General features: G+C 41.3%; 1 protein-coding gene across 1 annotated transcript in view; it reads right to left on the reverse strand.

Moving 5' to 3' along the window:
• Positions 1-4,045: 4,045 nt before the first annotated feature.
• LOC131683603 (odorant receptor 67d-like) overlaps positions 4,046-15,811 on the reverse strand; it is a 125,016-nt gene continuing 113,250 nt past the window's right edge. Inside the window, exons 2-3 of the mRNA XM_058965720.1 lie at positions 4,241-4,486; positions 4,046-4,182 (exon numbers count right to left, since the gene is read on the reverse strand). Coding sequence (XP_058821703.1) covers positions 4,129-4,182; positions 4,241-4,477 — 291 coding nt within the window. The 5' untranslated portion in view covers positions 4,478-4,486 and the 3' untranslated portion in view covers positions 4,046-4,128. The remainder of the gene's footprint in view (positions 4,183-4,240; positions 4,487-15,811) is intronic.

Genomic DNA, 15,811 nt, shown 5'->3' on the forward strand with positions numbered 1-15,811 from the left:
AGCTACCCATAAATCAGCTCAGCATCGATACTAAACTAACGACTAAAGTAGACAGTATCTCTTCCTTCATGGCATCGCTCTCAGACAGCCAATTGATATTAAATAAATAATTCAGCTGACAATTTAATATTCCGAAGCGATTTATATCCTACTCAACAAGAGGTCTTTTATACGATGCGACGTGACTAGAGAACCTTGCACCCAACTACTTCTAGAAAGTATCAGCATCTCCGGACACTGTCCGGATCTAGACGGGAGTAAATAAGATGACTATTCCTTTGAAAAGAACCAACAATCGTCTCAGAATATGGAATATTTATCCGTAAGCCTCTTTGTAACTGTATTGATTTTTCTTTGCATGACTTGACATCTTTATCGAGATGCAGGAAAATGACTGCTGGAATATGGTGTTATCATGCGATGTTGAACCTTGAGGTACGCTGCGTTCAATCGACGATTAATCTGAACTCAAGACATTGATACCACTTGTAACAAGTAACTTATAGAGTAAAGAAGGTTAACCATCAACTATCGAATCTATAAACGACTTATATATATGTATGTACATGACCGCAATGAGGTTAAACTACAATATAGCTGCATTCATAAAAGTGCTTGCACATACAAACGTTCGTAATTTAGGTCAGAATAGAATTTTCCTTTCGAATATTATGCGAGAGATCGAGCTGAAAACCCCGGAACTTATCTTTAAAAAATGTCACTTAAATGTATAGCAACCAAACGAGTGAATTCGGACCCGGTAGATCGGAAGCTGAAAAACCATTCGCCTTTTTCGCCGCTAGTAGCAGCAAATAAGTGACGATTCAGCAGCAGCACTATTGAGATAATTTTAGATGAATATACTGTGAAACGAATTTGTATGTTTGTTGTGATTACAAAAATGCGAAATTCTTGATAGAATCCAGGCCGCCCTGTCATCTAGGGTCATCCGGGCAAATATATATATTAGAACCCAAGCAGGGGTAAACCACTACTTACCCATGCTTCTGCCTCCTTCTCTCCCTAAGATGTTATCTGTATCTTTTCGCCTTATGAATCATACTGTAGAAAAAGAAATGGGCACAATTGGGTTGCGGGAGAGTATTTAGTGTGTTTTCACTAGAATTTATCTTCACTTCGGCGTTCTGGTAAGTTGGTCGTAGAGGTCTGAGAGGGAATTCTTCTAGACTGTTCGACATTCTCCTACCATTCTACTCTCAACAGATTTTAGCCACGTGGGTAAGCATGTTTGACAGTTATTCCAGGAAACGGTTAGTGATCGAGGTAGTTCAGAGGGAGGTGTGGTCTTAATAATTAAATTTCATGAAATAGTTTGTTTTGCGTACAAAAAACTGGAAAAATATTCGACTACGTATTTTTAACGCCAGCTGCATACGAAAAAATCAAAAATAGCATACACAGGTAACCAATAAGCATGCTGAATGCGTCTTAACGGCTACTTGATATGCACTTAAGTCTTTTTAAATGCTATTTAAAAGTCGCTTTTGGCGAAATATACGGCTACATTACTGCTGTGCCATGAAAATGCTTTTTACTGCTGTTGTGCATTCAGAATGCTGCTTACTGGCAAGAAGTTTTTAACTAGTTTTTTGAATGCTGATTAACAACAGTTATGCGTAACGAATGCTATCGTACTGCAAGAAGCATCCGAAATGCAAATTTTACGCTACTTTACTGCATACACTAATGCTTGTTGGTTACCTGGGTATGGTTAATGATGCAATAATGAGGAATTTGTTGGTTTTTAGTTCCCTTAATAAACCAATTATTTTAATGTGATGGGTATGTCTTCTAATCAAACCAGAACATGTTCTCAATTAACTTCCTTAAGTTTATAAGTGAAGCAAAATGGATCACTCAAACGCATTTACACTGCTCTTCATTTCAAGCAGCCAGATTGAATTGTACCCAACGATGGAAAATTAACTCGAATCAAAACTCGTCGAAATGACAGTTGACAAAAAGTTCATCCGGGGTGTTCATTCTCATTTACATTTTCGTTCACCAGTACGTATAAACCTTGCTTAAGCGTTAAGCGGGGGTGAAGAAATCGGGCCTTAGTTGGATTTAAACTAGGGATAGCCCCTATGTTTGAGAAAATCGGGCAAATGTGTGGATCACAGGTTTGCTTGCTTCCGACTGCGGATCCTCAGCGGCTTTGCACCACGTCGGTTCCTAGGCATCGGTTATGCGGTCAAGCCGCAAACAGAGGTTCCTGAAGGAAATCAGATGACTGCCAGAAGTTTGCTAAACATAATCTCGGAAACAAAAATTGCTTGACTCCGAAACTGAGTCAGGTTCTAACCCCAACCGCTGTCAGTTCATACATTTTGACAGCATTTGGGGTTTGGAACCTGACTCAGTTTCGCTCGAAGAAAAAACGATAAAAATAAACGATTTCATATTAAGTGTTAATCAGCATTTTGATTATTCTTTTTGTTCTTCAATCGACGTTCGTTATGCAAACACATAGCTACGCTATTGTACTGCTGAGCTTGAAATAAACCAATGAAATGCAGCAAAGTAATTAAATGCAACCGATGTTGACCGGTATAGTGTCGGAATCCTTGATGTCTGCATAATTACTCAATAAGTGACTATCCTGTGGAAATAATCGTTGCAGCACCTGTTCCAGTAAATGTGTTCACGTGGCTTTGCAAGTGAAATTTCGCCAAGGTTATGATACACTGATAAAATCAAGTACCCATTAATGCGTAGAAAACTACTAATTTTCAATAAAAGTGGAATAACCCATTAAATGGATAAAGCGTTTGTACCCATAAATGACTACAGACCTTGTACGTCGACCTGGGTATGTTTCACCCATTATTTTTCGCAGAACTGTTACAACAAAATGCGTAAAAAATACCCATTCATGAAATTCGCGCCAGGATGAAAAATACTGTCAAATAGAATTATTTCTGAATTAAAAAAAAATAACATTCATTTCACATTATTGTGTCCACATAAAAGTATGAGAATCTAGATAGAAATCCTATTCTAAAACTACTTAACAAAATAAAACCGCCAACTGGATAATATATTTTTGATGGCTGGATCTTTTGGCTGCTCTAAAAATACCGAACTGGCGCATATTTTCAACATCCTCAGTAGTCTAAACAGACGTTGTTTTCGGAGTATTGCTGAAATGTTCCGTTTCCACCACGGACTCCGATGCAGGACGATAATTTGCAGGTTCCACTACGATCCTTAGTTTGCAGGTTAACTCGCTTGAAATAATGCTTAAGAATTTTTCACCCATTATCAAGATCAATATACCCATTGACATTACCTCATCGAGTAGTTGTGAAATGGATAAAAAGTACTCATTGTTAGAAACAAAAAAATACCCATTTTTTGACAGCTCGAATAACTTCCGAAATAGGCAATTTGAATACATAAAATGGGTAAAGTTTTTTTACCGTGTAGTGTAAACTATACAACCAACTTATCAAAATGATCCTAAATGTCAAAAAGAGGCCCTTTTTGTTTACATTCACTTCCACTAGTACCTCGACCGCATTTACTTAACTTTTTGCATAACATGCTAGTGGAAATCACAATCTTCCAATAGGTATTTTTAAATTATTGAAATTCTTTCATTGCGGTGTATTAATCGAAAGAGAAAGTAGACAAAAAGCGCCACACTTTTGCATTTAACTACTTCAATAAATTTGCAAGATATGGTCCCAGAGATAGTTCGGAAATAAATCAGAAAAATCAGAGGTCTTAGGGAACCACCAGGTGCAATATAAAAAGTGGCAAAATAGTACTTTGCAACCGTTTGTGATTATTTTATAAACCAGTCATATTCACACGACCAGTAACTGTGAAGCAGTTATCGAGCATATCTCTTTTGCTCATTAGTTGAAGCCAATAAAATGTTGTTGAACCTTTGAAAAAGCTTCCAAAAATAGACAATTTAACTTTGCTATTAAAAACATTTTCACGCGTCTATGTAATCGTGTTAGGTTGCCTTAATTTAGTACGCATTTAAAAAAATATAACTCATACATCTACTAGTATAAATATTAGGAGCTGTGTGTTTAGTTGTTTAAATTATACACTTTCCTAGTGATAGTTCGAGTATTTCGTATGATTACCAAACTATTCCTTCATGTTAAGTAGCATCATCAAAATGGAGTAGATCTTCCGGTACACCTACAAAATGACAAACATTTAGTGAGTTATCGTATGCCAAACTATTGTGCGAGATTACCGATAGAAACAAATTCATATTCATTGGTGTCATTCCCCCGTAAGTCAACAGCTTCGAATGCTGGGATTTATCAAGCATAATTTGAACCAATTTTTGCTGCGCTTTAGGCATTTCATGCCAGGAGACGCTGTAGATTCGTTCCACGAATAACTCACTCTTCATGTCGATCAATGTACCCAGGACGCAGGGAAGGAATAACTGGAATGTAGAGACGGAGACTACAAAATATCCTGGCATCCAGAAGTCCTGCGGAAAGGCAATGTTTGAAAGGAGTGAACGGATGTTAAAATAGATAATATTGCTTACATTGTTCAACACGAACATAGTCACCACGATCTGCAATGCATTCGAACTAACTTCTGCAAATATCTGCATGGTATACAAACTTTCCAGATCCGCCACGAATCGATTCAGCCGTTGGTGATAGCGAATTATCTCCACTAGCTTCTTGTTTATTTGAGAACTCGCATTTCCCTCTTTATTACTTAAGATCAACCGATCCAGATCTCCCAGATTTAAAATCAGAATCTCATACTGTATGCAGATATTGAGCATGAATACAAAGAAGATGTTCTGAGATCCGGTAAGCCCGGGAGGAACCCACAAAACACAGCTTATCTGGTACATATAGTTCAGTTGGTATCCGTCTTCCGTGTCTGGGTTTACAAAAGGTAATATTAAACCAAATGGCAGAATCTTCTCGCCGTTCCATAGGTAGACAGCGAGTGGTAAAAATGCCGTCAGAAGGCAAAGACCTATAAAAAGTATACCGTAGAGTACCACAGCGTTCTTCAATACTTTGGTGTATTTTTCCAAGATCTCCTGTTCACGATAATCGGACGAAGCCTGGCGGTAGGTTTGAACGGCAACTTCCAACATATTCGAGGTCTTTTTTGAATCTGTCAAACCAACCCCAAGCCGGGTACAGCCAATCACTCCGTAGAAGATGGTAACCAAAACGAAGATAAAGTTGAAAATATCGTTCCGAAAAATGTACAGATCGATGAAGGATATCACCATACAGAATGTAGCCAAGAATAGGATCAAGCATGTCAGAGGGGACACGGAAAAATCACTACTGTACATGTCACAGCCGATCAGCTTCAGCAATATATGCTGCCAGTGAATAATCTTTTCAAACTCCACCAGAGATCTGCGATTGGCCATCCTATCGAACGTATAAATGACACGGGAATGAGCTATCGTGATGGCTGTCGAAGGGTTGAAAGGATGTGATAGCTGGGTGAGACGGTGTGTTGGGAACTATGGGGTAGCGGACCTTGAAGGCTTCCACGTGTTTCTAATTAGTCATTCGCATCAAGTATTATGCCGCCATGGCAGTTGCTTATTAATAAGCAACAAAGGGATTCTCGGGATTTAGCTTGAAAAATAGTTAAAATTGCATGCGATTACTATTGGTATTTTTGCATTGATTTTGAAAAACAAGCATTCGTTGGAAAGGTTATATATCAATGTTTTGATTTTTTAATGATTTTATGCCTGGCGAAATATTTTTCAAGCTATATCCAATATTTTATTTTTTTCGATTATTTTACAATAGTTCACTATAAACGAGGTTAAATAAAACAATGTACACGCCTAGAAAGTCATCGGTTCAACTTTTAATTGAGGAGTATGAATACTGCAGATTATTTGAAAATTAATAACCCAAATAATATTGTCGCCAGAATGTGGAATTGAAGTTGTGCATTCCGGCTCACGTGGACGCTTAGCTGTGCAATGATCAGGTTTGCGCTTCGGAACATTTTTTCGGCTTCTTTTCCTTCTCTTTTCGATCATGTTTTTACGATTATATAGTTCAACAGGACCTTAAATTATTATCTTTGTTAATTCACGCGAAAATCTCTTGTGTTTTCGCAAAACAACACGCCGTCGCCGTAACTAATGCAACCAGAGTTGAAAATAATCGAAGCTCTTTTTTGACGGCTGAAAATGAACCTGACGCGACTCGCGATGAATAGAAAAAATATTCATTCAACTATCCATCTTATTCATTCAGTTGAATATCGTACAACATTATCTAGGAAAATGTTTTCAAATCCCGATAAAGCATATGAAACAACAATCATCATATCGCTTACATTGTGCCAGGGCCTACTTTGATGCGTTTGATTCGTTGCTGCACGGTCGCTTCGTGTAATAATCGGAGACGAATGAAAATCTGCATGGATGAATGGGCGGTTTGTTCGTTTGACGTTTTCAGCAGCGTCACTGAATATTGGAAATGAATGCGGCTGAATATGATCAATTTTCATTCAATGAATTTGAATATATTTAACTCCGAATGCAACAATGGTTCAATTAGAGGTCTTTTTAGCTGTCCCGTGAAAAAGTGACCAACCCGCTGGACACGACTGTAGTTATCCTCACAGGGAAATATATGTGAATTGATCCGCCATAATGCGCTAGTGTCACTGTCGAATTCTTGAGTTTTTTCAGGTACACTGCTAGTTTTTTCATAATAGAATGAAAGATTCCCCCAGGTTTGCATACTGCTTTTAAATACAATAAAATTGTAGACGTTGTTGTCTAAGTTAGAGAGGCCCTTCTTTTCCCGTTGAAAAACGGGATTGTGCATAATTATGTCGTGAAGAAAACAAAAAGTTTCAAATTGCAAAAATCGGCTGAGGTTTGATATTTCGTGATGAAAACAACCAAATTTCTTTGGCTTTACTGCGGTTGTCAATGAGCTGTTAGAAATCTTACTGTTTCTGTTGTTAAAGATTCCTGGCATCCATTCCGGTTGACTGTCTGTATGCAACTGATGCACCTCCATACGACTATCTTCACTGTAATAATCGATATAACCCTACAAAATGGCCGCATGAACTTCATTTGAAAATTCTCGGTGGTTTGTTTACATGAGAGCAACTGACGCAACTGACAATGTCAACAAACCACCGAGAATTGTCAAACATGAACTTAATTCATTCCTTGTTCATTCGTGTCGTCATCTTGTGGAACTGAATTGGGGTGGCCCCCTATTATTGGCTCGAATCAAAACTCGTCGAAATGTCAATTGACAATAGGTTCATCCGGGGTGCTCATTTGTGTTTACATTTTGCTCGCGTCGTATTTCAATTCTATCACCAAATGTGGCTACGCCACCTCGCTTTTTAGGCGTGCTGTCCGACTTCGGACTAAACCTAAGGATAGCCCCAATGTTTTAGTAAGCCAGGCATACGAATGGATAACAGGATTGCTTGTTTCCGACGGCGTGTCGGCAGCAATTTGCGTCTGGCGGATCCTTAGCGGCTTTGTACCGCTTCGGTTCCAAGGTTCGGTTATGCGACTAAGCCGCATTGTACAGGTGCACTTTAAACTGAATTTCCTGAAGGGTATCGGCCGGAAGTTTCTGAGAACAACCTGGGATATAAAAATTTTCCGGCAACGCTCTAGCTCTCCGTTGAACTCTAATAATTCAGCCAGCTGGGCACCAGGTTGACGATATAGAACGAACTTTAATTACATTCGACGAGTTTTTCCTCGAGCCAACAACATCCAGTCATTAGCATTTGGGAATTTGGACGCGAGAAACGTATACCGCGTGTTAATAGAGCAAATATAAAGAACGTGTTTATTCATGAAAAGAATATCGTCTTATTATAAAGGTTCACTGGGACGTGGGAGCTGCCATTCTTTCACTGCACCTCGTTGGCGATATTGATCCTCAACACTGTTCAATTTCTGCAACCCTAAAGCGTACTAACACTCCTGCTGTCAATACTTTTGACATCATATCAGACAACTGCAGATCCGTCGGAATGTAGGAAATCGAAATTCGTTTTTGTACCACCTCTCTGGTAGAATTAAATTCAATGTCAATATGTTTCAGGCGTTGACTATCCTTCGGTTCTTCAGTCCCTCTTATGAAAGGTTGATTAACCTCGAAATAGGTCACTCACGATGACACCCTGGTTGAACAACAATAGGCACAGCAAAATTCCCTCGCCTGCCTCTGAACACAGGGCCTCTGTTGGCAATAAAGCAACCTTCCATTGCTTACGTATCAGCGACATCCCTGTGTCGACGAATACCCGTAATACTCAGTCAGTAATTGATCGCCTGTCATCTACGTAATTTCTACAATCAGAACCGGAATACACAACGAACTTATGAGAAAGACTTCAGGTACGCACGCAGAATGATCCGAAAATTTCGACTCTGTACATCCTCCTTTTGGCATATACTTAGGAAGCTCCCGATCTGTCCTAGGTCAAACATTTCGAACTCAACTGAAAGACGTTTCGTTACGTTCACGATGTTCGTCAGACTCCAGCCAGTGACCAAAATATCGTCTACGTACAGTAGCAGGAACAACTTCTACTCATTCTCTCCTTGCATATATAGACATCGATCATTCTCGCTACGATTGAAACCCCCAGTCGTTAATTCGTGGAATCTCTCGTTCCAAACCATAGAGTATTTCCATTGAGCAACGCCGGTTTATTGTCGATCTGGTAAACCTCTAGACGTTCCTGGTTTGCTGCGACCAAAACTGACCGAACTGTGTCGAACCTGACTACCGGAGACAAAGTATCGATATAATCATACCGGAATCGTTGTATAAAACCACCTGGCCCTATAGCGATCAACGCCGCCGTCCTTACCGCGTTTAACGCGTTTCTGGTAGCTCACATAACGACCGCGTTTTATTCTTCTGAGACTTCATCTCCTCTCCAATGCGGCCAGTTTTCGCGTTTCTTCACGTCATTCAATGTGTCCGGAAAGCTCTCTACGAAATTCATTACACTCAAGGCATAAGCACAACTCATACCGTAATCATTGTGCCATATCGGTGCTACACATTTCCGACGGTTGTGATCAGCTTGTATGACCACTCGCAGATAAACTTCCGTTGGTTCTGTCTTAGAATCGGTTAGACCTTCGAATGCCTCTACTGAATCAAAATTCAGCTAGTCGACTGTTATATCCAGCTTACTGTCCAGTTTCTTACGATGCTGCTCTTTCGGTACATGGTAGTACGCCGCACTATCCCAGAAGCAAGTTTAAGATATATTAAATTTGCGGTCTACCAACAGCTTAGTGGGAGTCTTTCCGCATTGACGAACACTTACTGGACTTCTGTTAACTAGATATGCGGCTTCGCACTAGAGCTTTTTGTCCACCTTGGAACCAAAGAGAATCGCCCGCGCTCTTTCCACCAGCATTCGGTTCATCCGCTCGGCCACACCGTTGTGTTCCGGCGTATACGGCGCCATTCTTACGACAACAACTCGCAAAACGTTGATTACGCTTGTCATCTCAACGCCAAATTTTTGTGGGCGACTAGATTCGCTCGAAATAATTCGCCAAGAATTTTTTAAGTCCATGTGGCTGGATGTTGTTGGCTCGAATCAAAACTTGTCGAAACCCTCTAAGAACGGTTGGTTTCAAAATCGTCCAATGAAGGACGTTCGTTGGACCAATTTGGACAACGTCCAAATAACCGTTCAACGAACGTCCAATGTTGGACCCATGTTGAACGATTTTGAAACAATTTTTTGGACGTCTCAGTGGGAAGTAAACAAAGTTCATTTCATATCGTCAACATGGCGCCCAGGTGGTGAAATCGTTAGAATTCAACGGGGTGCTGGAGCGTTGCCAGAAAATTTTTGTTTCCAGATTAAATTTTACTAAACTTCCCAGTTAAGCTCAGCCGGAATGTTCTCTCCGGTAACACAACCGATTCAAGTTAGAATGTTTAAGGGGTACCATTTCGATGCGGCTTAGCCGCATAACCGAGGCCTAGGAACCGAAGCGGCGCAAAGGGCGAGGTGGCCACCGACCCGCAAGCGAACCTGTGATCCACTTGTTTGCCCGGCTTACTCAAGCATAGGGGCTATCCCTAGTTTAAGTCCGACTGAGCGATAGCGAAGTCGGACAGCACGCGCAAAAGCGATGTGGCATAGCCACATTGGGTGCTGGACACAAAATAAAATTGGCAACGCTAGCAAAATGTAAACACAAATGAACACTCCGGATGAACCTATCGTCAATTGACATTTCGACGAGTTTTGATTCGAGCCAATAATATGGGCCCGCACAGCCATGGGGCCCCTATTATTGGATCGAAACAAAACTCGTCGAAATGTCAGTTGACGATAGGTTCATCCGGATTGTTCATTTTTATTTACTCTTTGCTAATTTTATTGTGATGCCCCCACCCAATGTGGCTATGCACCGTCGCTTTTGCGCGTGCTATCCGACTTCGCTACCGCTCAGTACGTTTAAACCAGACTTAAGCGTTAAGCGAGGGTGAAAAAATCGGCCCTTAAACTAGGGATAGCCTCTATGTTTGAGTAAGCTGGGCAAACGAGTGGATCACAGGTTCGCTTGCTTCCGACGGTGGGTTGGCGGCCACTTCACCCAGTGGATTCTCAGTAGCTTTGCGCCGCTTCGGTTCCTAGGCCTCGGTGCATCGTACTGGTACACCTTATACAGAGGTTCCTGAAGGGTATCGGATGGTTACCGGAATCCAGTAAAGTTCAAACGAAATGAGCCGGATTTCTGGCTGGTTCTAATTCGTATTCTGGCTCCAGGGACAAAACCAATTCTAACTAGAATCGGTTGTGTCACTGGAGCCGGAATACGAATTAGAACAAGCCAGCATTCCGACTGAGCTTAATTGGACTAATTCAATGCTCATCCAGGGTTGCCACATTCACAGATTTTTCAAACAATTTTCACAGATGATAGATTCTTGGCAATAGTACTTTTTCTAATAAATTGTAAAAAATTTCATAGATAATGACTACTATTTTTCACAGATTTTTTTGTAAATTTCACGCAGGTATTCACAGATTTTTCTTCTGTTTTAGGTATCACAGATGATAAAAACATGTTTTGATCGAAACAGATTTCAATGTTTCATTCCTGCTGAGAACACATTTTAAGTCAGTAATTAAAATATAAATAAATTATTATTATTACCACAAAGCCTGTGCTGGCCGGCTTAGGTTTTCTCTTTCGCCGTTGAGGGTAGGACCTCCACCAACCAGCGAAATAAATTATGAATCCCAAAACCATAGCCTCACTACTATCCGTTGTTATTTCGGTTAAATATAGTCAAGCTCAACATTGGCATTTTGTTCAAAGTTTACACTTTGCAGTAAATATTTAACAATGGCTTGATGTCTGTATACCCGCACAGATTTATGCAGCAATTTCTCAAGTCTAGCCCCGAACTTATGTCATTAGCTATACTCCCTCTCGGCATTACAGCAAGACGCCAGCGTACTGACACGTGTGTCATTAAATATTTGTAGATAATAAGTTATTTAGTACGAATTTTCGGTTCGCCACCCATTCACTTCTCTAGCGCTGTAGCTAAATCTATGTTCCGTACCCACATCTATGTACAATGGCGATGGTTACGGCATCCGGTGGTGTTTGGGGACATTCCCAAAAACGGAATTTATCCGGAATAGTTGAAAAGCGCCGATTACACTTGCGAGAAGATTTAGCAGTGAGACTCTGTTACATGAGAAGGCATAAATATTCTACGAGCTATAAATCCCGTCCCCGTACTAGAATAGATGAAGGAATAGTAAATCCGCATTAGCCGAAGGAGCGGCGGCTGAAGTGCATATGAGTATGTAAGCTGCACGGTGGCGATTAGCATATGCTGTTTTTTTTTCGTCCATCAGACCGCACTAATTTATTGCCCATATTTCTGTCATTCTCAATCGGCTTTCGATTGGGGGTAAAAATTGATTTTCTGCAAATGACAATTCGCTGACTCCTGAAGCCGCCGGCGGCGGTGGTGGCGGCGGCGTCGATGAGGGAGGCTGCAGCCAGTACAAATCGATTTGCGATTATCCAAGTAGCCTGTGGCGATTTAGCGTCTGTCTGTTTGACCGTCGCCGGCTGCCGAACCGAAGCTATTGTGGTGCTGGGATGGCGGTGAAATCGAGCAGCGGATTAAAAATTTGAATTATAATAGTGTCGATAATTTTGCGCTGCGGTATTTTTCTTTTTTGCGCCCTTTGGCTATTCGGTTTCTGGCTGGGAGCGAATTTACGACGCAGCTGCTCACATAGTAGTCAGCAGAGGTACAAATATGGGCCGAATGACGGCGGGAACATGTGTTTTGATTTATCGAGTGGATTAACGACGACTGTTGCTGTTGCTGGATAGACGGTTCGGAATGTGAGCGATTCCGAACATGGATCAAAGCTTCGGCGCGGCCAGCAGATATGGCTCCCTTATAATTTCATCCAGATGTAGGATATGATTCAGTCCAATCTGCCGATGTATCGTGCGTCAATTTCCGATTCGGTACGCATGATTTATCTCGAATTTGGAAGATTACGTAATTGGCAGCAATGCGTTTCTTCTTTGCGAAAACCCGAAAGTTGCGAACAACAGCAAGGGGCTAATTCTAACTTCGTTTGAATCGGTCTGATGCAACGTCATGTTCTGTCTTTATTGCACATTTCGTCGTCTCAATTGAGTGGTTGCACTCTTGCCAGCCGCCAAACCGCGTGATGGGTTTTCGATTCGGCACGATCAAAAAGGTTTCCTGGAATCGGTGGTTTTCTTTGCCCGGTCCCGGCTAAACTTAATTATTCGGCCTCAGCGCATTCGGTCACGTCTTTTTGGCGATCTTCATAGTTTGTACAGGTAGAACCGATCAAGGGAATACAATTTTGATTTCGGCGTTATTGCTCAATTCCTGCGTTCGAAACAGCTCATTGGGATCGGGATTTATGCAAATGAATTCGAAATGCATACACACGTTTTATTTGCCGAATTTCAATGTTTTTTTGCAACTTTTGCCGAAATTTGAACAGCCGAGTGCTCCTAGTAAAAGCTCATTTGTTGGCTGAGATTCGAAAAATATTTCGCTGAAAATCAGCAAAAAAAATACACTTTTTCGAGATATCAGTATAAACATTTACTGAAATGTACTAAAAGCAGAGATACAATATATTTGTAGTCGTCCCAAAACTTATGTAAAGTTGGAAACAACTGCGTCTATTATGGATGAAGTAAGAATACCAAAAATGACCTGCTAATTGTTGAACAAAGTGGACTACAGCCAGTGGAAAAACATACAAGTATTGAGTAGAAAGGATCCTGCCTAAATACTTATAGTCATATATCCAGCGGATTCTGTTTGCAATTGATCTAAAATAAAAATCTCCTGCTAGATCAAATACAAACAAGGAGTTATTTCTTTCGAACCTGAAAAGAAAACTTGCCATCAAATTTCCAAAAACTGCTGTCAAAATAAACAAGCAATACTGCAATGTTTGCGAAAGCTTTTGGACATTGAACATTCGTTCCCATAAAGAGTGTGATGACTAAAATTAAATTCACTTGCTTACCTCACTAACTTGAGTAATATTTCCCTAGTGTTTTATGCTGTTCTGCTTTAGTCGCATTCACTTATTGTTAATAGCGCCATACAGTTCAGCGAGCCCCTCGGCGCCCATACAGCAAATCAACATCAACAAACCGCGCCCTTCGCTTTCTCGAGGGATTGACACGAATATCGGTCACGGACAAGACAGTCAGATAGGAAGAAAGAAAAAAAGTCAAATCATTCGGTAAAAAGTAGCGTGAGCTAGAACTCATTTTCACAATTGTTATAAATTAAACCAATTCTCAAGTTAAATAATTGTTCCCATTTCTAACTAAATCTACCCTAACTGTACTGTGGTAAGTTTAATCATATTATATGTTTTTAAATACCTAAAATTGAACCTAACAGGATCTAAAGCTACGGTACGGACAGAGTTAGTGCGGGTAGGAAACAGTACGGATACAATTGATACGGAGAAACAGTACAGATCGAAGACAGTGCGAACAATACCATTAGGAGCACATTTAAATTACAATTTAAATAGACTTCGAAACCGAACAGGTCATTAAGGTTAGTAGTCCAACCTAGCTTATTTGATTACCGTGAATCTCTAATACTATTATACTTAAATGCTAGGACACTGATTGGACTGATTACTGTACGGGTAAGATTTAGACAGCTCTGTACGGCAGCGAAAACATTAACAGTAAGAATTTGTATTTATACCCTAAAACTTAATCCTAACACAAGATTATCCCCCATGCAGGAATTTATAATCCAACCTTGATTCACAACGAATAAAGAAGATTCATAGATTTGCTAGTTTTCACTGCTGTCCGGCAACATCTTATAAATGCTGTTACGAGAATTGCTTCACGGAGGAAGGATGTCATCCAGGAAAGCCAAATCCGGATCCAGCAAGAAGACGGCCGATAAGGTCACCCCAGGTGGTGACGTGGCAGTTGACGGTCACAACGTCCAAGCGACTACGACTGAGCTGCAGAAGGACGAAACGAACGCTAAGGATTCGGCGATTAAAGTGTTTGTCCATCCTCCCCCTAGCGAACAGGTAAATGATCAAGTTACCAATGAATCCAACCGGCCGGGAGTAAATCCTAAGGAAAAGGATACCGCCGAGAAAAACAAAACGTGTGTTTCTCGTGTGTAGAAGTGTCAGAAGGGATTGCTGACGTGAGCTGGATCTGCATGAACTGCGAACACGCAAAGGATCTAACCCCTTCCCCTCTGCATACCCCCAACGTAAGCAGTACCACATCCACTGTACAGTCAAAGAGCAAGGCAAGCAGCATCGGAAGTCAGGCCAAACGGAGACAAGCTTTGGAACTACAATGGTTAGAGGAGGAAAAGGAGTTGTAACGACGATATTTAGAACTCAAGTACAAGATTCTGTTAGAGGGCGGTAGCGACTGCTCATCGATTGTTAGTGAACCCCAATCAGTATCAATGCCGAAGGTGAAGAAGTGGATAGACGATACGGATGGATACGGCGAGAAGGTTGACTGCGGATCTGAAGCCGAGGAACCAGAGAAACATCCACCGAGGAACTCGGCTGCGTCTATAGAGCACCAGGCTCCGGTTCCAGATCAGCAGCGTGCGACCCAAGTTAATATGCAACTCCGACGACCCCCACAACGTGTTTCCGGCCAACAAGAGACTCGGCCAATCTTCGGCAGCTCCCATATACGACAATCAGTCGCTCTCGCACCGGAGGCTGGATCATGGGCCGAAGCGAATGCGTTTGTACCAGGTCAACGTTCCACCCCCGTTGGGCGACCATCCCTCCCAGCGCATGGGCTTAGTGACGACACGGCTTGTTTGTTGAATCGAAGTCAAATCGCCGCACGCCAGGCAGTTTCGAAGGATCTGCCGGACTTCAGCGGTAATCCGGAAGATTGGTCGCTGTTCTTCTCGATGTTTACCTCGTCTACTCAGATGTGCGGATTCTCCAATGAGGAAAATATGTTACGGTTGCGTAAGTGCTTGAAAGGAAGAGCATTGGAAGCAGTAAGATGTCACCTGCTCCACCCATCGAACGTTGCGGGAGTCAACTCTCAAGATGCTCTATGGACGACCAGAAGCAATCGTGCAGGCGGTTATCAAGAAGATACGATCATTGCCGTCGCCGAGCATCGAGAAATTGGAGACAGTGGTGAACTTTGCGCTGACAGTTGAGAATTTGGTCGCTACCATTCAAGCATGTGAGGTTAGCGACTTCGTCT

Source organism: Topomyia yanbarensis, chromosome 1 (genome assembly GCF_030247195.1).
Source record: "Topomyia yanbarensis strain Yona2022 chromosome 1, ASM3024719v1, whole genome shotgun sequence".
Lineage (NCBI taxonomy): Eukaryota > Metazoa > Arthropoda > Insecta > Diptera > Culicidae > Topomyia > Topomyia yanbarensis.